This window comes from Zea mays, chromosome 5 (assembly GCF_902167145.1).
Source record: "Zea mays cultivar B73 chromosome 5, Zm-B73-REFERENCE-NAM-5.0, whole genome shotgun sequence".
In the NCBI taxonomy this organism is placed as follows: Eukaryota; Viridiplantae; Streptophyta; class Magnoliopsida; order Poales; family Poaceae; genus Zea; species Zea mays.
In genome coordinates, this window is record NC_050100.1 from 20369559 (window position 1) to 20397087 (window position 27529).

Here is a 27529-nt window from a genome sequence, read left to right on the forward strand (position 1 = left end):
GAGCACTAAGTCTCGCCTGTTGATTATCTGAACCGCTTCACCAAGCATGAGTCGCCCCGTGTCAAGGTGACGAGTGAGGTATCCGTATCCCGGAGGCGTAGGAGTCCCTCGGCTCGATCGGCCTTGTTGTCTGAGGCTCCTCTAGCTTAGTTAAAGGGACCCCTTGGCCGCTCTTCGATGAGCCGAGGCCAGGGGTAGCGATATCAGTACGAACAGAGGCGGAGTTGGCTCGAAAATGGGAACCTGGTTGGCCGGAGCCTAGCCGGGTTGCCCGTCAGCGGGGCCGACGGCGGAGTCGATCAGCCGAGGCCTCGGGTCGGGCTGGCGCCCTTGGAAGATGGTTGGCCGAGGCCCCAGAGGTAACCGGCCGAGCCGCCTGCTCGGGCCGGATTCCCGGAGAAGTCCCTGGACCGCGTCGCCGTCCGAGGCTGGGTCGGACCTCGCCGAAGGCGTCGTCGATGCCGAGGGTGCTACAGCCCCCTTCAGCGTGAAGACCCGAGCCTGCAGGATCAGATTGTCTTGTAGCGCGTGCCTTCTGCGGCCGCCGAGGCCAGAAAACACACCCTCGCTGCGTTGTAAAGCTGCATCTCCTTTCCTCTTATTTCGAGCATCTGGACTTTTTGTCGGTAACAGGGACGTTTGTGCGGGCGAGAGTTGCTTCTCGCGGAAGGTGATGAGTGAGGTATCCGTATCCCAGAGGCGTGGGAGTCCCTCGGCTCGGTCGGCCTTGCCGCTTATGCGTACTTTCGCCCGTCCATGAGGCCCTGTCACCGATTCAGTCGAGAAGGCTTGAAGGACCGCCTCGGCAGAAGAGCTTCCGGACGTGAAGACTTGTTCGGTCCGCGGAATCACTTTATCCGAACGCGAGTTACTTATCGCAGAAGGTGATGAGTGAGGTATCCGTATCCCGGAGGCGTAGGAGTCCCTCGGCTCGGTCAGCCTTGGCTGCTTACGTGTACTCCGTCGTTTCCAGGATCCGCTTTTCGAAGTAGTCAAAAAGCACGAAAGAAATTCTGCTAAAAAGAGATCCTTTTTCGAGGAAAATTTCGACGCAGAGGGGGTCTCCCCCCTTTTAGCCCCCGAGGGAGGGTCGGGCTTTGCCGAGGCGAGGCCGACCCTTCCTTGATGACTAAACTTTGCGTGGGTGCGAGGTATATGAACAACTTGAAAACATCTTAAGGGTAGAAGCGACGTAGCTGTTTGATGTTTCAAGCGTTGCCGTAGATCTCGCCTTGATTGTTGGCCAGCTTGTATGTTCTGGGCTTCAGAACTTTGGCGATGACGAATGGTCCCTCCCAGGGGGGCGTGAGTTTGTGCCTCCCTCGGGCGTCTTGCCGCAGCCGAAGCACCAGGTCGCCCACCTGGAGGTCTCAGGGCCGGACCCCTCGGGCGTGGTAGCGTCGCAGGGACTGCTGGTACCGCGCCGAGTGTAGTAAGGCCTTGTCCCGAGCCTCTTCCAGCCGGTCCAGCGATTCTTCTCGGCTAGCTTGGTTGCTTTGGTCGTTGTAGGCCCTCGTCCTCGGGGAGCCGTATTCCAGGTCAGTGGGCAAGATGGCCTCGGCCCCGTAGACCAGGAAGAACGGCGTGAAACCCGTGGCTCGGCTTGGCGTTGTCCTCAGGCTCCAGATCACCGAGGGGAGTTCCTTCATCCATCGCTTGCCGAACTTGTTGAGGTCGTTGTAGATCCGGGGCTTGAGCCCTTGTAGAATCATGCCGTTGGCACGCTCTACTTGCCCATTCGACATGGGATGAGCCACGGCGGCCCAGTCCACCCGGATGTGGTGATCCTCGCAAAAATCCAAGAATTTTTTGCCGGTGAACTGGGTACCGTTGTCGATGATGATGGAGTTTGGGACCCCGAAGCGATGGATGATGTTGGTGAAGAACGCCACCGCCTGCTCGGACCTGATGCTGTTCAGGGGTCGGACCTCGATCCACTTGGAGAATTTGTCGATGGCGACCAGCAGGTGCGTGTAGCCCCCGGGCGCCTTCTGCAAGGGACCGACGAGGTCCAGACCCCATACAGCAAAGGGCCAGGTGATGGGTATCGTCTGTAGAGCCTGAGCGGGCAGGTGGGTCTGCTTCGCATAGAATTGGCACCCTTCGCAGGTGCGGACAATTCTAGTGGCGTCAGCCACCGCCGTTGGCCAGTAGAAGCCTTGCCGGAAAGCATTCCCGACAAGGGCTCGAGGCGCTGCATGATGGCCGCAAGCCCCCGAGTGTATTTCTTGCAGGAGTTCCTGACCTTCGGCGATGGAGATGCATCACTGGAGGATGCCCGAGGGGCTCTGGTGGTAGAGCTCCTCCTCATCGCCCAGCAAGGCGAACGACTTGGCGCGTCGAGCTACCCGCCGAGCCTCGGCTTGGTCGAGGGGTAGCTCTCCCTGGCGGAGATATCGCAGGTATGGGGCCTGCCAATTTCGATCAGGCGTGGCCCCGCTCTGCTCCTCCTCGACGTGCAGTGCCTCGGCCCCGGGGGCCGAGGGTACCTCGGGCCGAACCGAGGGCGCCTCGGGCTGAGCCGAGGGTGCCTCGGGCTCGGGCGTGTCGTCGATCTTGACGGAGGGTTGATGCAGATCCCGGGAGAAGACGTCCGGGGGGACCGTCGTTCGCCCCGAGGCTATTTTAGCCAGCTCGTCCGTAGTCTCGTTGTAGCGCCGAGCGATGTGGTTAAGCTCGAGCCCGAAGAACTTGTCTTCCAGGCGCCGAACCTCATCGCAGTAGGCCTCCATCTTCGGGTCGCGGCAGTGGGAGTTCTTCATGACTTGGTCGATGACGAGCTGCGAGTCACCGCGGGCGTCGAGGCGTCTGACCCCTAGCTCGATGGCGATCCGCAACCCGTTGACCAGAGCCTCGTACTCAGCCACATTGTTGGACGCCGGGAAATGGAGGCGTAGCACGTAGCGTAGGTGCTTCCCGAGGGGCGAGATGAAGAGCAGGCCCGCGCCGGCTCCCGTCTTCATCAGCGACCCGTCGAAAAACATGGTCCAGAGCTCCGGTTGGATCGGAGCCGTCGGTAGCTGGGTGTCGACCCATTCGGCTACGAAGTCCGCCAACACCTGGGACTTGATGGCCTTCCGAGGGGCGAACGAGATTGTTTCGCCCATGATTTCCACCGCCCACTTTGCGATCCTGCCCGAGGCCTCTCGGCACTGGATGATCTCCCCCAGGGGGAAGGATGACACCACAGTTACCGGATGAGACTCGAAGTAGTGTCGTAACTTCCGCCTCGTCAGGATCACAGCATACAGCAGCTTCTGAACTTGTGAGTAGCGGATCTTGGTCTCGGACAGTACCTCGCTGACGAAGTAGACTGGCCTCTGAACGGGCAATGCATGCCCTTCCTCTTGCCTCTCGACCACAATCGCGGCGCTAACCACTTGAGTGGTAGCGGCGACGTAGACCAAGAGGGCTTCTCCATCAGCTGGGGGCACCAAGACAGGCGCCTTTGTAAGGAGCGCCTTCAGGTTCCCGAGGGCTTCCTCGGCCTCAGGGGTCCAAGCGAAACACTCGGTCTTCCTTAAGAGGCGGTACAGAGGTAGACCTCTTTCGCCGAGGCGTGAGATGAAGCGGCTCAGGGCCGCGAGACATCCCATGACCCTCTGTACGCCTTTTAAGTCCTTGATGGGTCCCATGCTGGTGATAGTTGCGATCTTCTCCGGGTTGGCTTCGATGCCTCGCTCGGAGACGATGAACCCCAGGAGCATGCCCCGGGGCACCCCGAAGACACACTTCTCAGGATTGAGCTTGACTCCTTTCGCCTTGAGACATCAGAATGTCACTTCAAGGTCGGAGAGGAGGTCGGAAGCCTTCCTTGTCTTGACTACGATGTCATCGACGTAGGCCTCGACTGTGCGACCGATGTGTTCGCCGAACACATGGTTCATGCACCGCTGGTATGTCGCGCCCGCATTCCTCAAACCGAACGGCATGGTGACATAGCAGTACATGCCGAACGGTGTGATGAAAGAAGTCGCGAGTTGGTCGGACTCTTTCATCCGGATCTGGTGATACCCTCTTTGATGAACCCTGCTGCCATTAGCTTGTGGATCTCCTCGCCTATCACTCTGCGCTTCTCCTCGTCGAATCGGCGCAGAGGCTGCCTGACGGGTCGGGCTCCGGCCCGAATATCCAGCGAGTGCTCGGCGACATCCCTCGGTATGCCGGGCATGTCCGAGGGACTCCACGCAAAGACGTCGGCGTTTGCGCGGAGAAAGTCGACGAGCACTGCTTCCTATTTGGGGTCGAGCCCGGAACCAATCCGGATCTGCTCGGAGGTGTCGCCACTGGGGTCGAGAGGGACGGTCTTAACCGTCTCCGCTGGCTCGAAGTTGCCGGCATGACGCTTCACGTCTGGCACCTCTTTGGAGAGGTTCTCCAGGTCGGCGATGAGGGCCTCGGACTCGGCGAGGGCCTCGGCGTACTCCACGCACTCCACGTCGCATTCGAACGCGTGTTTGTACGTGGGGCCGACGGTGATGACCCCGTTGGGGCCCGGCATCTTGAGCTTCAGGTAGGTGTAGTTGGGGACGACCATGAACTTCGCGTAGCATGGCCTCCCCAGTACCGCGTGGTAGGTTCCTCGGAACCCGACCACCTCGAACGTCAAGGTCTCCCTTCGGAAGTTGGAGGGCGTTCCGAAGCAGACGGGAAGGTCGAGTCGTCCGAGGGGCTGGACGCGCTTCCCAGGGATGATCCCATGGAATGGCGCAGCGCCTGCCCGGACGGAGGACAGATCGACGCGCAGGAGCCTGAGGGTCTCGGCGTAGATGATGTTGAGGCAGCTGCCCCCCATCCATCAGGACCTTGGTGAGCCTGACGTCACCGATGACGGGGTCGACGATGAGCGGGTACTTTCCCGGGCTCGGCACGTGGTCGGGGTGGTCAGCTTGGTCGAAGGTGATGGGCTTGTCGGACCAGTCTAGGTAGACTGGCGCCGCCACCTTCACCGAGCAGACCTCCCGGCGCTCTTGCTTGCGATGCCGAGCCGAGGCATTCGCCGTATGCCCACCGTAGATCATGAAGCAATCGTGGACCTCGGGGTACTCTCCTGCTTGGTGATCTTCGTTCTTGTCGTCGTCGCGGGCCCTGCCACCCTCTGCGGGTGGCCCGGCCCTGTGGAAGTGGCGCCGAAGCATGACGCACTCCTCGAGGGTGTGCTTGACGGGCCCCTGATGGTAGGGGCACGGCTCCTTGAGCATCTTGTCGAAGAGCTTAGCACCTCCGGGGGGCTTCCGAGGGTTCTTGTACTCGGCGGCGGCGACAAGGTCCGCGTCAGCGGCGTCGCGTTTCGATTGCGACTTCTTCTTGCCCTTCTTCTTGGCGCCGCGCGGAGTAGACGCCTCGGGAGCCTCTTCCGATGGGCGGCCCTGGGGCTGCTTGTCCTTTCGGAAGACAGCCTCAACCGCCTCCTGGCCAGAGGCGAACTTGGTGGCGATGTCCATCAGCTCGCTCGCCCTGGTGGGGGTCTTGCGACCCAACTTACTCACCAGGTCGCGGCAGGTGGTGCCGACGAGGAACGCGCCGATGACATCCGAGTCGGTGATGTTGGGCAGCTCGGTGCGCTGCTTCGAGAATCGCCAGATGTAGTCCCGGAGAGACTCTCCCGGCTGTTGCCGGCAGCTCCGGAGGTCCCAGGAATTCCCGGGGCGCACGTACGTGCCCTGGAAATTGCCGGCGAAGGCTTGGACCAAGTCGTCCCAGTTGGAGATCTGTCCCGGAGGCAGGTGCTCCAACCAGGCGCGAGCAGTGTCGGAGAGGAACAGGGGAAGGTTGCGGATGATGAGGTTGTCGTCGTCCGTTTCTCCCAGTTGGCAGGCCAGGCGGTAGTCCGCGAGCCACAGTTCCGGCCTCGTTTCCCCCGAGTACTTTGTGATAGTAGTCGGGGGTCGGAACCGGGTCGGGAACGGCGCCCGTCGAATGGCCCTACTGAAGGCCTGCGGACCGGGTGGTTCGGGCGAGGGACTCCGATCCTCCCCGCTGTCGTAGCGCCCCCCACGCCTGGGGTGGTAGCCTCGGCGCACCCTTTCGTCGAGGTGGGCCCGACGGTCGCGACGGTGGTGCTCGTTGCCGAGGTGGCCCGGGGCCGCAGGCGCGGTGTTGCGCGTGCGTCCGGTGTAGACCGAGGCTTCCCGCATGAATCGGGAAGTCGCGGCGTGAGGTTCCGAGGGGTATCCCTGCCTTCGGGAGGCAGTGCTCTCGGCCCGTCGGGCCGCAGCGCCTTCTAGGAGATTCTTGAGCTCTCCCTGGATTCGCCGACCCTCGGTGGTTGATGGCTCCGGCATCGTGCGGAGGAGCATCGCTGCGGCTGCCAGGTTCTGACCGACCCCGCTGGATGCGAGCGGCGGCCTGACCCTGACATCGTGGGCGACGCGGTGCTGGAGACCCTGGGGCAGGTGACGTATTTCTCCGGCCGGGGGTTGGCCCGCCCATACCTGCCCGACGTCCCGGCGGATCGTCTCAAGCGCCCCTGTTCCCTCGTCGAGCCTGGCCTGCGCCCCGCGGACTTGCTCGAGCTGTGGGTCGTGACCCCCTGCCGGAACGGGGACCACAGCTAGCTCCCGCGGGATGTCGGCGCGAGGCACCGGCCTAGGAAAATCACCGTCCTCCGGCATGCCAAGATGGTTGCCTTCGGAGGGATCCCCTAGCTCGACGTGGAAACATTCGCGGCTTGGGCCGCAGTCCTCGTCGCCAAGGCTGCGGCTTCCGTCGGAACAGTCGGAGAGGCAGTAGTCACATGCGGTCATGAAGTCCCGCATGGCACTGGGGTTGCCAAATCCAGAGAAATCCCAACAGATGCTGGGATCGTCATCTTCCTCGGACCCAGAGGGCCCGTAGGTCGAGACGTCTGTCAATCGGTCCCAAGGCGACCGCATACGAAACCCCAGTGGGGTTGCACTCGCCTCAATGAGAGCACCCGCCAAAGCGAGGTCGCTAGGCGGGTTGAGGCCGAGTCGAAATGAGGTAAGATGGGAGTTAGTCAGTACCTTTTGGTCGACGAGGAGCGACGTAGTCACATCGGGGACTGGTTGCACCGTCGTCTCAGGTACGAGGGCGACGTCCTGCAAGCTCTCCGCGAGCGCGCTGGCGTCGTCTTCTTGCTCGGGATCAGCGCGTCGCGGGGGGACGGCGCTTGCCTTCGTCTCGAACGCGAGGTCGACGCCCGGCGTGCCCTCCGTTGGGGCGCTGGGAACGTCGATTCGCTCGACGGCCGACGAAGCGCGGCCTCCCGCTTGGCCTTGGTTGCCCCGCTTCCTCCTCCGTTGGCGGGGGAGAGGACGGGGCGAGCTCGAATGTTGTTCTTCCACCCCGCGGGGAAGATGTCGTCGATTCCGCCGCCGGTGGGCGGGTTGTCGGCCGCCATTGTCGTTGTCGCGCGGCGGTGGAAGGAGTATCATGTCGTAGCTGCCGTCGAACGACATGAACTCAAGACTCCCAAAACGGAGCATCGTCCCGGGCCGGAGAGGTTGCTGGAGACTGCCCATCTGGAGCTTGACGGGAAGCTGTTCGTCAGCACGCAGCAGGCCCCTACCTGGCGCGCCAACTGTCGGCGTTTCGAGACCGGGGGGTCCCTGAGCCGACGAGTGAGTGTGCCGCGTGCCCCAGCCCAGATGGGTCGAGCGCGTGGGCGAGCGCGAAGGGGGGAGAAGCGAGGTGGCCGGAGACGGGCGTGAGAGAGGTGGAAATCCCGCGGCCTTCGTGTTCGTCCTGCGCCCAGGTCGGGTGCGCTTGCAGTAGGGGGGTTACAAGCGTCCACGCGGGTGAGGGAAGCGAGCGGCCCCAAGAGAGCGCCTGTCCCGTCCTCGTCCCGCGCGGCCAACCTTCTCTAAGAAGGCCCTGGTCCTTCCTTTTATAGGCGTAAGGAGAGGATCCAGGTGTACAATGGGGGTGTAGCAGAGTGCTACGTGTCTAGCGGAGGGAGAGCTAGCGCCCTAAGTACATGCCAATGTGGCAGCCGGAGAGATCTTGGCACCCTGCTGGCGTGATGTCGTGGCTGTCGGAGGAGCAACGGAGCCTGGCGGAGGGACAGCTGTCGGAGCAGTCGAGTCCTTGCTGACGTCCACCTGCTTCCGTAAGAGAGCTGAGAGCCGCCGTCGTCACAGAGCTTGTGGGGCGCAATCATTGCCCATCTGGCGGAGCTAGCCAGATGGGACACCGGTCTTGTTCTCTATGACCCGAGTCGGCTCGGGGTAGGATGATGATGGCGCTTCCCGTTGACGTGGCGGGCCTGTGCCCTAGGTCGGGCGACGTGGGGGCTCCTCCGAAGCCGAGGTCGAGTCTGTCTTCTGTTGCCGAGGCTGAGCCCGAGCCCCTGGGTCGGGTGAGGCGGAGGTCGTTCGGCAGAGGCCAGAGCGGAGTCCGAGCCCTGGGGTCGGGCGAGGCGGAGTTCGTCGCCTTCCGGGGCTGAGCCCGAGTCCAAGCCCTGGGTCGGGCGGAGCGGAGTTCGCCGTCTTCCGGGTCTTAGCCCGAGTCCGAGCCCTGGGTCGGGCGGAGCGGAGTTCGCCGTCTTCCGGGGCTTAGCCCGAGTCCGAGCCCTAGGTCGGGCGGAGCGGAGTTCGCTGTCTTCCGGGTCTTAGCCCGAGTCCGAGCCCTGGGTCGAGCGGAGCGGAGTTCGCCGTCTTCTGGGTCTTAGCCCGAGTCCGAGCCCTGGGTCGGGCGGAGCGAAGTTCGCCGTCTTCCGGGGCTGAGCCCGAGTCCGAGCCCTGGGTCGGGCGGAGCGGAGTTCGCCGTCTTCCGGGGCTTAGCCCGAGTCCGAGCCCTGGGTCGGGCAGAGCGGAGCTTCCTATGGCGCCTTTGGCAAGGCCTGACTGCCTGTCAGACTCACTCTGTCGAGTGGCACTGCAGTCGGAGTGGCGCAGGCGGCGCTGTCCTTCTGTCAGACCGGTCAGTGGAGCGGCGGAGTGACGGCGGTCACTTCGGCTCTGCCAGGGGGCACGCGTCAGGATAAAGGTGTCAGGCCACCTTTGCGTTAAATGCTCCTGCAACTCGGTCAGTCGGTGCGGTGATTTAGTCAGGGTTGCTTCTTAGCGAAGCCAAGGCCTCGGGCGAGCCGGAGATGTGTCCACCGTTAATGGGGGGCCTCGGGCGAGACGGAAGTCCCTCGAGGTCGGCTGCCCTTGTCCGAGGCTAGGCTCGGGCGAAGCGTGATCGAGTCACTCGTATGGACTGATTCCTGACTTAATCGCACCCATCAGGCCTTTGTAGCTTTATGCTGATGGGGGTTACCAGCTGAGAATTAGGCGTCTTGAGGGTACCCCTAATTATGGTCCCCGACAAAAGTAATAGAGCAAACATTAATAGTTAGCAACCATGCAACAGGTAGCAACGATTAGAAGGTAGGAAATACAAAAATATCAGCTATGATGTCCTCAAGATACTTGCTAGCAGGAAAAACATAATGGACAGGACCCTCTGGTCATACTAACTACGAAGGATAACCTTGAGATACAGAAGCACTATGATAAAAAGCATTACATAAGATAAATCAAAGGTTCTTCTTATGTGTTCTTGCACTCTTGAAAATCAAAGCAGCTTATGCTAATCCAATTGATGGGATTGATGGGAGCATACATATGTATGAGTTTGGACTGCTGAAAATCAAAGCAGCTTATGCTAATCCAACTAATGGGATTGATGGGAGCACAATGCAATAAACAGCAAGGAGAACAACAGCCTAGCTATTAGTGGGATTGATGGGAAGCAAAATTCAGCATAGCGTTAGGTCAGTGCAATGAACAAAAAGCATAACAACAAAAACTGTGTCGTCTGTCCCTTGAGCTTTTAAACAGTCTGAACTAATGCGAACAGGAACCCAAACAATATATTTCGATTGATGTGAACAGCAAGTCAAATGCTATTTGGTACTCTGAATTGGTGTCAACAGCAAGCCAAACACTACATGGTACTCTGAATTGGTGTCAACAGCAAGCCAAACTACTCATCATCTTCGAGATCGTATAGGATATGTTTAAACTGAACAACAGGACAAAGATGTTAACTATGAGTCTATGACTATAGTCCTAAATCACATGACAGAAACATATTGCTACAAAACTTATTTAAACTTGTGCATAACATTCGACACATAGCTATCATGGGCTCTCCGGTACTACAAGGCTATCTAATTAGTTCTATGTGATTTCACTAAAGAATGAAGATGGCAGCAGCTACATAAACAAATGTGGTAGCTCATGAATGTGTTAAAAATAGAACTTGAGAAGCACATTAACATACATCTGCTGACACATGCCTCGTATCTAACAAATCAGCCGTGTTCCCAGCAAGAGCCACTATTGTATTCGAGTTTCCTGCATTAAAAAGGAAAGGAAAATTAAAACAAAAACTTGTAGATCAGCAGCACACTCAATGACATAATACATCCACAGATAACCCCTTCCAATGACAAAATTCACATCGTTCTCAAGTGGGTTTCCTGCTATCTAATTAGTTCTCAACATATAAACATAGAACTACAAAGAGTATTACCTCTATGTGATTTCAGTCGTCCTCGTTCTCCGGCACGCGCGCAGTCTTGGTGATACCCACTTAAGAACTACAAAAAAGGAAGGGTTGCAGAACGGTGATATCAAGATTATCACTGAGAACATGGATTAAATAAAATGAAAAGGAAGCCTTTGCTCCACCTAGTTTATTTAAATCCATGTTGTATAATTCAATTACAGAACGGTTTAGCAGTTACACTACAACAGCAGACGTGCAGCGATGCAGGCGCGCGCATTGCCCTAACGGGAGAGATCTGCGCTTCAGGGAATGAGGTCAGGCGGCAGTGGGGTGGACCTTGGGGACCTCGTCAATGGCAGAGGAGAGCTCGAAGAGGAGGTCGAAGCAGAGCAGCGCGCTGTACATGTTGAGCAGCACCGGCATGGCGGCAGCGCTGTTCCGGGCGCCAAGGCAGCTGTCGCGCCGATGGAGGGAGGGAGTAGGCGAGGTCCTCCGGCTCCCGATGCAGGAAGGACGAAGCAGGACGGGGAGCTTGCAGACCTCGGCAAATTGCAGGAAGTAAAAGAGAGAGGAACTGACTCGGACGCGGCACCATATAGACATCATCCAGCGCACACATTGAAGTCAAGGAAGTGGAGGTCGTGGGGAGGGAGGATGCGAGAGTGGGGCTGAGTGGCTGACCGAGCGGTTGCGCTCCGTCGTGCCGACGACCGAGGAAGAAGACCGCCTGAGGGTCGCGTGTCGCCGTTCTGTAATTGAATGGGCCGTCCGCGCGACACTCAGCAAATGGGCCGCGCGGGTCCAAGGGATGATGGGCCGAGGAAGAACCGCTCTCCTGCTGTCTTGCAAAAATTTAGTACCATACTGGCTACTAAAGGAGACATGGAGCGGCTTATAAGCGTTGGCGCGGACTTAACAGTAAGAACTCTGTTGGTGGCTGAATTGGTTAAGTTCTACTCTTGCGCGGGCATGATAAAATTTTTGCTGGAGACCTGTGTGTACGGCTGTTTCGCACGTAGATGGCAGAACCGGTCAGAGGCAGAACGGTCAAAGGCAGACTACTATTGCTTACTTAATAAGTAGTAGAGATATTTGGAATGGTGATGCTAAGGAATATTATCTTTATATTGTTACACATTTTGTTAACTCTCATTAGCAGCAAGAGAAAAAGGATTATTGCATTGAGACTCATTGATCGTTGTGTTTCGCTGATCCCGTCCACATCTACCAACGCCGTGGCCAAGTCAATGCTCTAAGGCTGAGTCCAGTGCACAGCCTCCCTCTCACCCCTGCCACGTCAGCTCTCGCCTCTACTCTCGCCCCTGCTGCTCCAGTGCACAGGCTGCAGCAGGCTACAGCCTCAGGCTATAGCCACGTCAGCTTTTCTATTTCAGAATTAAGTAATTCACGCGGATTTATTTCAACGCTCAGAAAATACACAACATAATATTTTTTATTGAATTAAAAATTACAAAGTACATAATAATTAAAATAAAATGACATGATAATTAAAATAAAATTACATAACTCTAATCGGACTCCTCGATCTCATCCTCATCTTCCTCCTCTTCACGTTCCGCTTCCGGTTCCTCTTCTTCGTCATCTAGCAGACCAAGTTCTTTTTCGACCATCTTTACGGCCCTGCCATGGGTACGTCTTTCAGCCGGGTCCATATCTCTGGTTGATCGGCCCTTTAGGATGTTCCATTGCTTCAAAAGCTTGGCCTTCACTAATCCACCCCACAAGTTCTTCATTTTGAATGCTTCACTTGTTGATTCGCTGCTCGTGGCTTCCTTCCCTTTCCCCTTCGTCTTTGTCTTTCGCGCAGCCGCCTTTGCCCTATCACGCCCCACTGTTCGGGGCACTTCCTCCTCGGTGTCTTCAGTGCCTCCAGAACTATATTCACCAGAGACTCCGAGTCGGGTTCTCTTATTCGCAGTCGAATCAGATCCACTACCAAGACCATGCTTTGCTGACCACTTGGGCTCGTAGCAAACAACTTGCCACCAATGATGGCGCTTAAATGGATGCCCCATTTTACCCTCGAACCTCGCCATTGCTGCATCCATGACCATTGCATCGTCAGCTCCGCTCTGACGCAACCTTTCTTCTTGGAGGTAGAATCCATTGAACTTGGTCACCTCCCGGTTGTAGGTGACCCAATGATCTTTAAGTTGCTTGGCGGTTCGATGACGGATAGGGTCGGAGGTGGAGTTATATGTTGCCGCTATTTGGCCCCAGAAACTTGATCCGCTCTTATTATTGCCGGAGATGGGATCATTAGAATGTATAAACCAAGCATTAACCTACAATAAAACCTATAATGTAAGTAAACTAAAAAATCAAGATTAAATAAATGAGAAACGATTCACTCACCAGCTTTTCCTCGTCTTCCTTCGTCCACTCTAGCCTCTTTGGACGCTTTTCCTTCGGCACGGGATTTTCCTCAGCTTGGTTTTCAGATCCAACAGATAAAGGTGCAACTGGAGGAGGTGCTCCATACGTAGGTGGAGCATATGGATGAGGTGCTCCATACGGAGGTGGAGCATATGGAGCATAAGGAGGTACTCCATACGGAGGTGGAGCATATGGAGGAGGGGCGTATGGAGGTATCTGGAAAGAAGCTTGACTTCCGTCCGCAGCAGGTGGGGGAGGGGCATACAGACTTACCGGGAATGAGGCTTGAATTCCGGCTTGGGAAGTTGGAGGTTGACCATATGAAGACGGTGGATATTGATACAAATGATAGGGATAAGGGTATGGTGGTGGACGCGCAGCCGGAAATAGTGCACGGGGGAGTGAGGCTGAAACATCGGAGCGACGATGTAGTGAAGAAGACTCATCTAACGAAAGGGTTGTAGGTGACCCATCGGACTGCAAGAGATCCGTGAAGGTGTTCAAATCTGGGGACCAACCCGACATTGTGTGAAGAAAGGGGAGTTTGGAAGAGAAAAATGAGATGGAATGGTGTGTGGAATGAGCTCCACCCGGGTAGGGGTATATATAGATGGATTGAGGATGAAATTTGTGATTTTTTGCAAATTTTTTCGAATTTTTTGGACTCCAAACGGTCAAAAACGGCTAGCACACGTGGACCAATCAGAAGCCGCCACCTCACTATCGCCCCTCGCTCTCGCCCGCGAAGACGCCATCGCCAACGCGTCGCCCCGCTCTCGCCTGCCTATCGCCTCCCTCTCGCCCGGCGCGCGCTCCAGTGCAGGCGAGAGCGGGGCGATATCGCCCGCTCTCGCCGGGCGGTGGCAGTAGCGCCCGCCGGGTCGCTCTCGCCTCCTGCTGGGCGCTATCGCCCTCACTATAGCCTGCATTGGCACCAGCCTAACTCCATCTCGTGGTTGCTCCCGACCATGTTCACCTGATGGTTACGGGCTGCTGGTTATCAGTTGATCAAACAGCCCAATGTAGGAAAATGCGTGTCCTGTTAATGCCATGTTTGATTACTTAGTGGATGTTTGGTTTAAGAAATCACTCTATCCAAATTAAGGTGGTGCATCATAGATTCATTCCTCAAATTTGGTGGGATGACCTCATTCCTCATATTAGTACTAACTAAATAACTATACAGAATGAGACGGTGATGGATCAACCCATTCTATTCCACAAACCAAACAAAAATATTGAGTGAGAAGATAATAGACTAGATCATTCCTCAAACCAAACATCCCATTAGTTACCCTCCTAAACCCTAGTCACTAGAAATCCTATTTAGAATACCTATTTTAGTCATCCGTTTGGTATTTTAGGGATTAAAAATAATTAAACCTGAGAGCAACTCCAACAAATCCAAAACACCTAATCCTAAATCCTATTTTAGAAGAAAAACAAAAAAAATGTACAACTCCGCCGCGCACTCTCGTCCCAATATTCTCTCTGAAGTCCAGTTTCACGCTGCTGCAGGAACGACTGTTTGGTGAGCTCCGGAAAGGCGATGGCACACAAATACGTATTCTATACAAATTTTAAGGATAAGAAAAGATCGTGGTGAAATCAAATTCGAGTAAATTGGACATTGTTCCGCAACCAATTTCCAATAAAATTAATGCGATTAAACATACTCGGAGGATACATTCCGATGTTCAGCACAAGATAGGCAAGTTCACATAAGGCACTGTAATACCCTCAAAACACTTGAAATTCATGTTCCACGAAGCAAAGTAAGATACGCTAAAGCAAAACGTCAGGATTCGCATCCGCACTTAAGCAACGGCATCGAGGAAAGCCTTCCCAGGAGCACGCTTCTCAAGTCTGCCGTGGTTGCCGAGCAGCTGTAAAAGGTAGGGAGAAGATAACATTAGATTATGGACTGCCCTCGTAGATGAGAGAGCAAACATTAGAAGACTGCTCAGAGATGTAAAGGTAGAAACTGTTATCAAGCATGGATCGTCCAAAATAAAAAAAATACGCATTATCCAAGGGAAAACGATGGTGTACCTTTGCGTTGACACCATCAGGAACAATTCTGCCCTCGCTCTTGTACTTCAGGTAGTCAGCGCGGCTGAACTTGGTGAAGCCCCTGAACAAGATAGTGCACATTATAAACAATAATAATACAAAATAACTTATGCAAGTTACTATACTGTGACAGTTTAATTCCACAGCAGCAATGAACTATTATGCACTCACCACTTTCTGCTCTCAATGATCTTTTGGCGGCCAGGGAACTTGAACTTAGCGCGACGCAGAGCTTCGCTGGCATGGGCAGCATTGTTGTCCTTGCATCGCACGGAAAGGAGGACCTGACCAATGTCCACCCTAGCACAGGTGCCCTGAGGCTTGCCAAAGGCACCCCTCATTCCAGTCTGGAGCCTATCAGCCCCGGCACAGGAAAGCATCTTGTTGATACGGAGGACATGGAACGGGTGAACCCGGACCCTAAGGTGGAAGGCATCCTTTCCTGCAGACTTGGTCATGTACTTGTTGCAGGCAATGCGGGCAGCCTCGAGCGCCTCACTGGAGACATTCTCCTTCTCCCAAGAGACAAGGTGCACACAGTAGGGGAACTCATCAACACCCTTCCTCTTCATCCCGACATCGTAGATCCTGATCTTGGGGTCAGGGACACCACGGCAGTACCTGGACTTAGGGTACGGCTTGTTCTTGATCTGGCGATAGCATCTAGCAGGCCCTAAGCAAAGTTTCAGAAACATAAAGCTCAATTTTATCAACAGCATAATAGCAATGCACTGCAGTGATAAAATTATTCAGTGCAAACAGATATAAATCATTGAATTGATGCAAAACAGAGCATTATTTTCTACAAAATATACAACAGTGCTTTTATTAAGCAGGCAGAATGAGCAAATGAAGTGTAGACAGATTGGTCCTATAGTGTTGATTCATGGCATACAAACGAATACTAATACTAAATGCGTTATTCACAATGCCATGGAATATGACTAATACTCCCCTTTTTTGACAGATAAAGGTCTACACGGATTCTAAATTATGAGCGTGTTGACTTTATACACAGGAAATGTGAATATATGGTACCAAATCCCCCAGGTCCCAGCCATTCTCTTCTTTATACGATAATACGTAACAACTTTGCGAGTTCCACAAATCATCAACTCAGCAAACAAACATCAAATATTAAGCCCGTGGACAGTAAGAACCCCGGGATCATCAAAAGCATATACCCGATTTCGTGTGGATCTAGTCGAAATTTGCGCCGGACTAAAAGAAAGTACCCTATGGACTGCAACAATCAACGCAGTAGAAGCGTACGAAGGAGGTTAATCAAAAAGGCGAACTTACTTCTGCCCATGGCGACGGCAGCTGAGGTAGGCAGTCGGTGTCGGCGGAGGCGGCGAAACGAGGAAGGGGTGCGTCTAGGGCTTGGAGGGAAGAGAGGGACACTTTATATAGAGAGTGCGGACGCGGAATGGAGCCGTGCCGCCGTGGGTTTTGTGCGTCACGGCATGCGACTGGCAGATGCTGGGCCTTGGGAGGAATGGACCGAAAAACACAACAGGAGCCCACTAAAATTGGCGACTCCTTTCTCTCAAGGCCAGAGAACACAACTCCTGCAGGCTGCAGCGACATCATCCTCCCCCGTCGCGCCCTTGCCGCCGCCGCCTCCTCTCCCCGCCACTCGCCCACTCGAGCTGGACACTGAAAAAAATCAGTAGCAGGGCCGTGTTGGGCTGAGCCCACGTTGTCCACATCAAAACACTCAAACAGGGTTGTTAGTTCTCACGGGCCAAAAAGGTCAGCCCATGTTGATGCCGTGGCCGTGGGGATCAGATGGCTTGGCGGCTACGACGGTTTTCCTTTCCTCCGCGCCACCACGAGCTGCCCTAAAACCCTACCACTCTACTACCATCACACCTGCGCCTCCACAGTCCACACTCACCGCGCTCGCCCCCTCACAACGAAACCTAGAGAGTCCCGCGCGTGACATGGCGGACGGCGCGGGCTCGGCGTCTGGTCTGGTGGAGAAGCTCGCGGAGCTTTCAACGGGCGGCGCCGGGCAGAATCCTCCGCCGGCGGGTGAAGGCGGAGAGGAGCTGCAGCTCTCGAAGAAGTAGGGACAATCGAGCATTCCTCTCACTTGAGCCCGTTGGTTTTCCTTGCCATTTCTGTTTCCTGATTCCGGGGTTGGTTGTTGCGTGTTTGATGTGTGCAGCGCGAAGAAGAGAGAGGAGAAGAGGAAGAAGCTGGAAGAGGAGCGGAGGCTCAAGGAGGAAGAGAAAAAGAACAAGGCGAGGATCATTTATCAATTTATGCTGTTGTTTCTTCCACTTATTGCAGTTCCTGTTATGTGCTATATCAGTGAACCCTGGATAAATTTGGTCAGAATATGTCATTGCTTCCACCAAGTATTGTTTGATTCGTTAGCTCTAGAAGATTACTCAAATGCTCGTGTTAGAAGTTAAGTTTTCACTATGTTAGTGCCAAGGCTCAAAATTGATGTGTGCCATCTGTTGTTGTAGGCGGCGGCGGCTGCTGCTGCTAGTGGAAAGCCTCAGAAGGCATCTGCTGCTGACGATGATGACATGGATCCCACTGTATGTGCATCTTGCTTTCCCTGCCTAGCGTTTTGAATTCTGTTCCTTATACTTACTCTTATTGGATGGATGTGTTTCCTGCTGCAGCAATACTACGAGAATAGGCTCAAGACTCTTGATTCACTCAAGGCCGCAGGTGTAAACCCCTATCCACATAAGTTTCCGGTTGGCATCTCTGTAGTGGAATACATTGAGAAGTACAAGACCTTGAACAATGGGGAGAAGCTTACAGATGCGACAGAATGTTTAGCTGGTAACTCCTTTTGTTTTCCCATTGTTGTATTCTTAACTTGGAGATTCATATAGGTCTCACTTATATTTTTTTAACTAAGGGAGGATCATGAACAAGAGAACATCATCATCTAAGCTATTCTTTTATGATCTTTATGGTGGCGGCATGAAGGTTCAAGTGATGGCTGATGCCAGGTAAAAGTCTTCATTACACAACTAGAGCTGATTGCCATTGTGTGTGTGGGGGGGGGTCATGTTTTTATTTTAGCACTAGACTATGGCCTGTTTGCTGCATCGGGTTTCCAGCTTCTGCATCTTTTTCATGGTGCCAAACGCGAAACTTTTCAAATGGCTTAAATTTAAATCTAGTGCTTGTGAGAAATGGACTAGCATTCAATGTTGCAGCAGTGGCAGGGGTCCAGCTTTTCAAATTTCAACCATGCAACCCCTGCATGATTGCTTATGCTCCTCCCATGTCCTTCCATGCTGCTCCTCGTTTCTCTCCCACGCCAAACAGCAGTGTCGCCTTCACCTCCCTCCCCTGCCAGAAAACCTCTGCTCCTGCACTGTTGTGTCCATGGACGTGCCACTCCTTTGCCACACTACCCTCTGCATCTATCACCAGAGACTGAGACACCCCCCTGCATCTTACTCCCTCCTCTGGTTGGCCATGGAACTCGCAGGGGAAGATCCGCGTACACGTCCCTTTCCCTTCTCACTGTTCCTGCCAGGTTGAGCGGTGCACAACCTCCCCATTCCTTCATGACGAGATCTGACCATGGAGCTGCATGTGCACCATACTCTCACCAACTCCAGCAGTTGTGTTTCCACAGAAGGCCGGGCCATGTATTTTCTCTAATGCGATGAGTACACTGGAGCGAGCCTTGTTCATTTCTGAATCCTCAGAAAAAAGTTGAAAAAGAATCCGAAATACCAAACTCGATGGTTTTTTATTCAGCATCTTGTCTAGGAAGTGGCTTCTCTGCGCAGCTAGATCAAAGCAGCTTATAGAGAAGTTTAAGAGCCTGTTTGGTTCCTTTAGTCCAAGGACTAAATTTTAGTCGGGGGACTAAAGTTTAGTGCCTACCCTGCTTGGTTACAGGGACTAAAAGTATTCATAACGTATTAAATGACTCATAAGAAGACCAAAATGCCCCTTAACATTCTCCCACCATTACTGCAACTGAAACAAATGAGGGGCAAAATGTGAAATTATTGTGGTTTAGTCCCTTTTAGTCACCCCTTACGGAACTAGGGGCTAAAGCAGTTTAGTCCCTGTTTTAGTCCCACCATTTGGCAATTTAGGGACTAAATGAGACTAAAATGGAAGGACTAATCTTTAGTCCCTCAAACCAAACGGGGCCTAAGCTATGCTAGACAGGACCTCACTCCTTTGTTTTGCACCAACTCATAGAAAAGAGCTTCCTGGTGGTAGAATTCATGCTTTAACTATGCACTTACATGCTAAATCAAGCATTAGTAGTTAGAGCATGTCAGAGTACATAAACTACTGATCCTACTTGGCTGCTTATGTAATAGTTTGTGTTGGAACTTGGAAATACTTCCCGAACTATAATAATGACATATGATATGGCTTAGCTAGTTCGTTTTTTTTTTGCAAAAGGTAGTTTTCTTTTGGTTTTTTATTGGACATGTCACATAGATCTACACCATTTTTTAGTTATAGAGATAAAGGTTGCCTATTTTGTAGAATAGGTAAACCACATAGGTCCATGTTGATCTCATTTGTGCCAAAATGTCTTGTTTTCTTCATGCTTTTATTTATATCGCAGGACCAAACACAAACTCTATGTTTTTAGTGGACAGTGCATACTTAATAGCTCTGCTTTCAGTTATATTGGTGATAACCTGTTTTTTCAATATAAATAAATTTCAATCATAAAAGTGGGATTCAAGAGAAGAGATCGATTGTTTATTCCAACTGGACTGTATTTTTTCTTTTTATTTATTATAGGACCTCAGAGTTGGATGAAGCAGAATTCTCTAAGTACCACTCGAGTGTGAAGCGAGGTGATATTGTTGGCATATGTGGTTATCCAGGTTTGTAGCGTTCTGCTCAAAGTTTTGAACTATTAACTATAAGCTGTGACTTCTATGAACTATTTTGTTTGAAATATTACTATTTGTATTTAGCCCATAGAAATGTTATAACTTATAACAAGGTACCTTATTATTTTGTTATGGTTTCATTGCATAAATTCAAGTAGTATGTTTTGTTGAAAACTGTACTGTTACGTAGCTTATGTTCCTGGTTAGCTCTACTGTAGTATTGTTTGCGTGACCAACTCAATGATTTGATGATTGTAATATTTTTCTTGCTATTTGTGATAAACTTCGAATTTACAATTTGTTGAACACTAGGAAAATACAATCCAAACGCACTAGTGATAGTGGTTGCATGTTGTTTGTCTGACCAATTATAAAATCATAAGATGGTTGTTTATTGTATTTTTTCTATGTTTGATAAATTATTCAATATGTTAAACATCAGGAAAAAGCAACCGTGGGGAGCTTAGCCTGTTCCCGAAGAAATTTGTCGTGCTCTCTCCATGTCTTCATATGATGCCTCGACAGGTGAGAATGAAAATTAAATTCAAACAATTATTTCTCTCTTTTTAAAGCATGTTGCAATTTTCAGACCCTCATCATATTGGGGGATGTGGCAAACTTTATGCTTTCAAGAAGGCCCTGTGATATAGTAGAAATGTTTACATATTTAGTGTGATTAAGCAATCTTTTGAGTTTCTACTTTTTACCCTTTGATGTTGTGGAGAATGAACTCTGCTTTGGCCTACTTTAGGCTCTTTAAGGAAGGTTCATTTTCCTATAATAATATTAATGGCAATCTTTATATATTAAGCATTTATATCTTTCCAGAAAGGTGAAGGAAGTTCGGTGCCTGTATCGTGGACTCCAGGAATGGGTAGGAATATCGAAAATTATGTTTTGAGGGATCAGGTTTGTCATCATTCTTCATTATGTCTTACTTTTCTCTCTTAAGCATTGCTTATTTACCATTTCTTCAGGTAAGTAATGTTGTCTTATTTCGTGACATTTTGTGGATGCAAACATTTAAAGCTTGTTCTGCAAGAATAAAGTGCTTTCCACTTGTATAACTAGGGAACATTTCTGATCATAATGTACCCATTGTAATCTAATCTGGTTAGCTCACAAATATGCAATGCAGTCAACTTTTGGGGGTTCATGTGGGTATGCCATTGTTGTGAATTGTGATCACATGGCTCAAAAATGTTAATAAGACATGTAATATCAGGACACTAAGGATTAGTTAGCCTATTGCAATAATAGATTTGCCTACTCATTTAGGCTATGTTGGGATGGTGTTGGATCCTGCCTCGATGCTGGACCACCCTTACAATACAAATAATGCCCTACTGTGCAGACAGACAATACTAGCATGCGAGGTCAATCATTTTCTTATAACTTTGTTGTCTCGTGTGTTGTGGATAAGTGTTGCGGAAATGCTTATGTTCCGTAGGCCATACAGGAAGAGGGATGTTTGTTTCAGCTTAAAATCGGATTTTGGCCGTCAGAATCGACTTCTATCAGCCAAACGTTTTGCTTCTCAGCCCACTTCTATGAGAATCGCTTTGGTGAAAATTATCCAAATCAACATGAACATAGAATCCGTCGAGCTGTCGCGATGGGAGGAATCCGTCACTTAGATCCTAAACCCTATGGACGCCTTCATCTTTCTCTTCACGTAAGCCCCACGATATTAAGATATTTCCCACAACCAGATTCTCCAGGAATCCAGATTCAGAAAAAAGCTGAACCAAACAGGCCCAAGGTATCGAGACCGGAACGATGGTATATGTGATAGGCTAGGGGTAGCACTAATTAAAGAAAAGCTTGTCCAACGTCGGTTGCAGGGATGAAAACGGGTACCCATTCGGATACTAGTTTTTTGGTTTTTTATGGTGAATAAATATGATATAGAATCTGATATGCAAATTGATATTCTTGTTTTTAACTTTGAGCTAGTAAAGATTTATAAAAGATAAATCTCAAATTTATCATATACCTTCTCAAATGATAGATATAAAATTCAGGTACCATTCGAATACGGATACTTTTCATCTTTTTTTATTGTAGGGAGCAAATAATGTATAAAACAATTTATGCAAAATTTTATTCTTATATGTAATACTGTGCTTGATAGCACAAGAAAAGATTAACATCAAATTTCATACATATCTATTTTAAAATATTAAATTTGTCCTAATAGTTTCGGATACCCGTTTTCATCCCTAGTCGGTTGAGATGGTTTAGACATGTCCAATGGAGATCTCTAGAGGCACCAACGAGTAGTGGGATCTTGAGGTGTGATAGCAATGGCCAATGGGAAGAGAGACAGAGGAAGGCCTCAGTTGACATAGCCAAAGTTGGAGAAATTTGTAATTTTGCCACTCAATTTTGTCTTCCTGTTATTATGTCATCCCGTGTCTATGACTGGTGAAACTATCTGTGTCTATGATTTGTGGGCCCGATGGCATATTAGCGAAGACCACAAATCATAATGGCAAAATTACCAATGGCTCGCCAAAGTTGATATGGGAAGAAATAATAAAACGAGACTTGAAAGAATGGAATATAGCCAAAGATTTAGACTTGAATAGGAGTGCATGAAAAACAGCTATCCATGTGTCTGAGCTAACTTGTGTTTTTTATTGGTTTCAACTCTAGACTACCTCAACTTGCTTAGGATTAATGATTAAAAGGATTTTGTTGTTGTTATTGATGCTGCTGTTGTTGTCTAGCATATGTTGTGATGTATCGTACCTCTATGTGATGTTTATTTTGAAAAATGGGATGCATATGACATACATGGTCCTGATCTGGAACATAGTCCAGTATTCTTTTGGCACAAGAATTTTATGGGGTGACCAATCGCTAATTAGCACATTTTTATGTATTAATAAAAGTCAGGGATGGGGTCATCCCACAAATCACGGGTTGATTCCTCAAACCCAATACATATATTGTTTCTTCAGAAAATTAATTGCCAACAATGAATTGTTTAGATTTACTTTGGCATATGTTCAAATGCTGATAATAACTAGAAATAATGTGTTGGTTTTTAATTGTTTGTTTTCTGATGTCAGGAAACTCGGTATCGTCAGAGATATCTTGATATAATGGTAAACCATGAAGTGAGGCATATCTTCAAGACACGATCTAAAGTTGTCTCATTTATCCGGAAGTTTCTTGATGACCGCGAATTTTTGGAGGTAAGAAATTTCTGCAGTTTCTTTCCAGTTGATACTTCAATAGTTTAGACATGACCTTTTGTGTTTTCTAGGTGGAGACTCCGATGATGAACATGATTGCTGGTGGAGCAGCTGCAAGGCCTTTTATTACACACCACAATGAATTAAACATGAGGCTTTTTATGCGCATTGCTCCTGAATTATATCTGAAGGAATTGGTTGTTGGTGGATTGGACCGTGTTTATGAAATTGGAAAACAATTCAGGAATGAAGGAATTGATTTAACACACAATCCTGAATTCACAACTTGTGAGTTTTATATGGCTTATGCCGATTATAATGATTTGATGGAGCTTACTGAAACCATGTTGTCAGGTAACCATGTGTTGACTAAATAATGCTGCACCATTGTAACTTTTTGTCACATCATTTAAAAATGGAGTATTCACCCCTATACTTTTTTGTTTCATGGTTAATAGGGATGGTTAAGGAGCTGACAGGTGGCTATAAGATAAAATATCATGCAAATGGAGTTACGAACTCACCAATAGAAATTGATTTCACACCTCCCTTCAGGTAGTCAACAGATGCTTGTCAAAGCATCAAAATATCTTATATTTTCGTTTTCCCTAGGTGTGCCTTTTACATGTTCTTCAATCTTCCGTTGCTACAAACTCTGATAGAGTTTTTTTTCAATCTTATTGCAGAAGGATTGATATGATTAAAGATTTGGAGGCTATGGCCAATCTCAATATACCAAAAGATCTAGCAAGTGATGAAGCGAATCGTTACTTGATAGAAGCATGTGCTAAGTATGATGTGAAATGTCCACCTCCCCAAACGACATCACGGTTGCTTGACAAGGTTTCTGTTTTGACTTATGGAAACTGCAGCATGCTATTGTATTTGATTTTGGTAGTTAGATTTCAGTGTTGATACATCCAGCTTGTAGAATTTTGTTTTATTTTCCATTGAGTGCCTGAGTTTTTAAGGTCTTTATTGTTTTAACTTTAATACTGTTCCATTCTACTGGGAAAAAAACAAATTGTCTAATTTCATATGCTTAGCTTGAATTTATTTGATTACATATCAAGGTCTTGGCCTTTTGGAGTTTGGGTCAATCATGTCTGCTACAGAGTACCCTGTTAGAATTATATTTGGTATAATACTGATGTGCTCTGCTGCTATTGGATAGTTAGTTGGGCATTTCTTGGAGGAGACATGTGTGAATCCAACATTTATCATCAATCATCCAGAGATAATGAGTCCATTGGCAAAGTGGCATAGGTCTCGACCTGGATTGACTGAGAGGTTTGAGCTATTTGTTAACAAACATGAGGTACAGACTGTTCTTCGTTGCCCACTGCTTCTATGTTTTGCTTCCTTGATGTTTCATAGTATGACCTTCAAATGCATGTAGGTGTGCAATGCATACACAGAGTTAAACGATCCTGTTGTGCAGAGACAACGGTTTGAGGAGCAACTAAAGGTAATTTTTAACTTAATGAACACTCAAGTAACTGTGCAGATTGTATAATTCTTTTAGAAGCAACCTAGTCATCACTATGTTTTGGATTTCTGAGTTCATGCATGCAAGTATGCAACTAAGAATATAGAACCAAAAAGGATTGTATGTTGGAAAGGATAGAATGCCAATAGCACAAAGTTCATGAACCTTTTTGCTATTATATTTACAGTCAGGAATTAACTGAGACTTGCATATGATTTTCGTATCCTTGTTTTCTTAGGAGTAGAGAGTTGTATAATCTGTATCTTCTGCTCAGGATCGTCAATCTGGTGATGATGAAGCTATGGCCTTGGACGAAACATTCTGTGCTGCCCTTGAGTATGGTCTACCACCAACAGGTGGTTGGGGCTTGGGAATTGATCGCCTCACGATGTTGCTTACAGATTCTCAGAACATTAAGGTTCGAGTATTTCCATCAACTCTTTTCCATATGAATTTCCAATGCTTTCTTGACATTCTTGGCTTTCAGTGGAATATTATTGACTGATCATATTATCTTTCAATGCAAACTCAGGAAGTTCTTCTATTTCCGGCTATGAAGCCTCAAGAGTAGCTATCCGCATAGCCAAAAGCAACAAAATGGCCTCAGCCAAAGGCCACAAAAGGGTATGCTTAATTTTTGATGAGTCTAACTCTTAATACTCTTTGTTTGAATGAGAACAAAAAATGTTCATTTTTCAAGTGCGTGAGGCATTTTTTTACGTATTTTTCGAGTTTAAAGTGTATTTAAAAATGCACCTTTGTGAGGTATGGTTTAGAATTAGGATGTCTATAAGTCAAAGACAACTTTTTAGGCCAAATGACCTACATTTTTTTGCTTTTGCTGCACATGTAGGTTTAAACCTGCAATTCATTTGAATACTTTCTTGAAGGGTATGTAGAATTGCGATCTTTGATGACCTCTGGACAAAAAAAGTATACAATTGTTTATCACTAGCTGCAATGTGTTAGAAATGATAGTCAGCCATCTAGTTACCTGCAGGATGAACTAAGGTTTTATTTTAGTTGTCTTGATTTAGATTTTTCAAGATTGTATGAAATTATAGCTTTCTCAGCAGAAATTATATTATAAACAATTAAAAGATCCTGTTTTGTTATATTTTATGTAATCAGAAAATTACTGCTACCAGCCGTCCAGTCCACAATTAGCTAAGCGCCTGAGCCCAAATGAGATAGAGCATTGAAAGCCACGTCACCATTTCCATCTTAGGGGGTGTTTGGTTTCTAGGGACTAATGTTTAGTCCCTACATTTTATTCCATTTTTGTTCCAAAATTGTTAAATATAGAAACTAAAACTTTATTTTAGTTTCTATATTTAGCAATTTATATACTAAAAAGAAATAAAATGAAGAGACTAAACATTAGTCCCTAGAAACCAAACATCCCCTTAGAATAGCCCCAAAAAGTGACTACTGATATGCTATGTTTATGCGGCATGCCTTGGTACCAGCAAAGAATGATGATTGTGTATTACCCTGTGGTGAGCTTGTGAAGCTCTGAATCATAAGTCGTGGGAAACTGATGGCGACATTGAGTTATGAGCCGCTTTAGTCAATCAGGATGCCTTAAAAAGGAGAGGACTGATGCCATGTGATTTAGGGAATACATACCCTCTGTTGTAGGGTTGGGATTTAAAAATTTAAACCCTATATATTGGAGACATTTCAAGATATCTATCTGTCTGATTCCAAATTCCCTTGACGTGCTGAGTGCACTGTTCGATTTTTTTATTATTGGAAGCTTTGTTTGAGATGCTGCATCTTCAGTTTTCTAGTGGCCGATGCTGATCGTGCTGTATATAATTCAGGCGTGCTCATTGTTGTTTTGTATACTAGCTGCACTGCATCCATAAATTGTGGTTAGGCTAACTCGAATGTTTGTGTCACAGTTCAAAGCAAACATAGGCGCTGGAGGGTATATCTTAGCTCTTGGATCTGTATTGAACGATACATCCTTTTGCCCCTGTGCTCGGGAGCTTTCCATTTTTTTCATTATTTTTTGTAAACTACCGCGTATTTGCTGGCAGCAGGTTATTAACCAGAAACTGTAACGTCACAGAAAGTTCAGTTTAACTTCGAATGGAGTTTTTTGGAGGTTGCAAATACTCTGGGTCTGGGTCTATCCAATGTGTACGCTCAAGCCTCAAAGGCCCACCCTAAATTGTTGAAAAAGCATGTGCAAAATGCCTTGTCATCATGATCGTGGTCACTTTAAGGTAGCAATTATATTGGCTAAGTCGCTATTTGAATGTGCAAAATGATCCAAAAAGTGTTGTAACAACGGCACGTGCTGCCTGAACTTTAGCCCAAAGGCCATTCCATATCAGAAGAGAACATATTGAACAATAATCTTTTTTTTTCTTAAGTCCGAAGGCCATTCCAGTATTTAATCATGCTAGATTTTACAAATAGCTATTGGAACCGTTTTTATGATGATGACAGGCTATCAATTTGGATCTAAAAAGATGAAGATGGATGGATGAGAAGCAATAACCACGTGCGTCCAAACAGTGCAGCCTGTTCAACAATTTATTTTAGAAATCTTAGTAAGCTCTTGGGAGAATTAAACCAAGGGATTGAATGTGCTAAAACTGCTTACTATTGTTGAGAACGTAACTCTGGGATGAAATGTGGTCGAAACAGCCGTAGTTAAGGTGCATAGTACTTGACCGAATATATGCATTAACCAATGTAGAGAAAGCGTAATTGTACCTTTTACGTGTTTATGTCCAGTGTCTGTTGCGTGGGCCCGGTTGCCCAAGGATTGCATTGGTACATAAGTGCCTAGACTCGTAACGGGAAAACTCACCTAGATATTCAGAAATACATATATGGGAATAGATATTCAAACAACTTATACATTTTCACAGGCCGCGATCCATAATAACTTTTCTACAGTTCATAGCTACTCCATGTCAACCAAAATTCCTCTGGTGGGCTGTTGGCACAAAGTTCCTCTAGCCGTTGGTTCCAATTTCCAGACCTGTTGTAATGAGTGGCTTCTGGTTCCAACCAATTGTTGAATTAAGTGG

At 49.0% G+C, this 27529-nt stretch overlaps 2 protein-coding genes and 1 pseudogene across 3 annotated transcripts; 1 reads left to right on the top strand and 2 right to left on the bottom strand.

Annotated features, from left to right (window-relative positions):
* Positions 1-11902: 11902 nt before the first annotated feature.
* LOC103626074 (uncharacterized) lies at positions 11903-13643 on the bottom strand. Its single transcript, XM_008646451.3, has 2 exons — positions 12838-13643; positions 11903-12767 (listed from the first exon to the last, which is right to left on the bottom strand). Exons 1-2 carry the CDS (start codon positions 13381-13383, stop codon positions 11991-11993), a joined length of 1323 nt encoding a protein of 440 aa, XP_008644673.1. The 5' UTR covers positions 13384-13643; the 3' UTR covers positions 11903-11990.
* Positions 13644-14490: 847 nt separating this feature from the next.
* On the bottom strand, positions 14491-16311 carry LOC542298 (60S ribosomal protein L10-3). The gene is made up of 4 exons (NM_001111885.2): positions 16234-16311; positions 15103-15604; positions 14911-14992; positions 14491-14744 (listed from the first exon to the last, which is right to left on the bottom strand). The coding sequence occupies exons 1-4, from the start codon at positions 16241-16243 to the stop codon at positions 14676-14678; spliced, it is 663 nt and encodes a 220-aa protein (NP_001105355.2). The 5' UTR covers positions 16244-16311; the 3' UTR covers positions 14491-14675.
* A 465-nt stretch (positions 16312-16776) lies between these two features.
* On the top strand, positions 16777-26581 carry LOC100280510 (lysyl-tRNA synthetase; annotated as a pseudogene). The gene is made up of 17 exons (NR_158750.1): positions 16777-17002; positions 17105-17180; positions 17412-17486; positions 17574-17739; positions 17819-17912; positions 19693-19778; positions 20230-20312; positions 20616-20696; positions 22865-22990; positions 23062-23344; positions 23449-23545; positions 23677-23833; positions 24165-24308; positions 24390-24458; positions 24754-24897; positions 25012-25103; positions 26387-26581. The product of NR_158750.1 is annotated as a lysyl-tRNA synthetase (transcript).
* Positions 26582-27529: the final 948 nt, after the last annotated feature.

Coding starts and splice junctions, on each gene's coding strand:
- LOC103626074 (XM_008646451.3), bottom strand. CDS start 13,383: ATGTCGGGTTGGTCCCCAGATTTGAACACCTTCACGGATCTCTTGCAG. Junction 12,768..12,837: donor AGGAAGACGAGGAAAAGCTG/GTGAGTGAATCG, acceptor GTTTTATTGTAG/GTTAATGCTTGGTTTATACA.
- LOC542298 (NM_001111885.2), bottom strand. Junction 14,993..15,102: donor ATCATTGAGAGCAGAAAGTG/GTGAGTGCATAA, acceptor TATCTTGTTCAG/GGGCTTCACCAAGTTCAGCC. Junction 14,745..14,910: donor CTGATGGTGTCAACGCAAAG/GTACACCATCGT, acceptor TACCTTTTACAG/CTGCTCGGCAACCACGGCAG.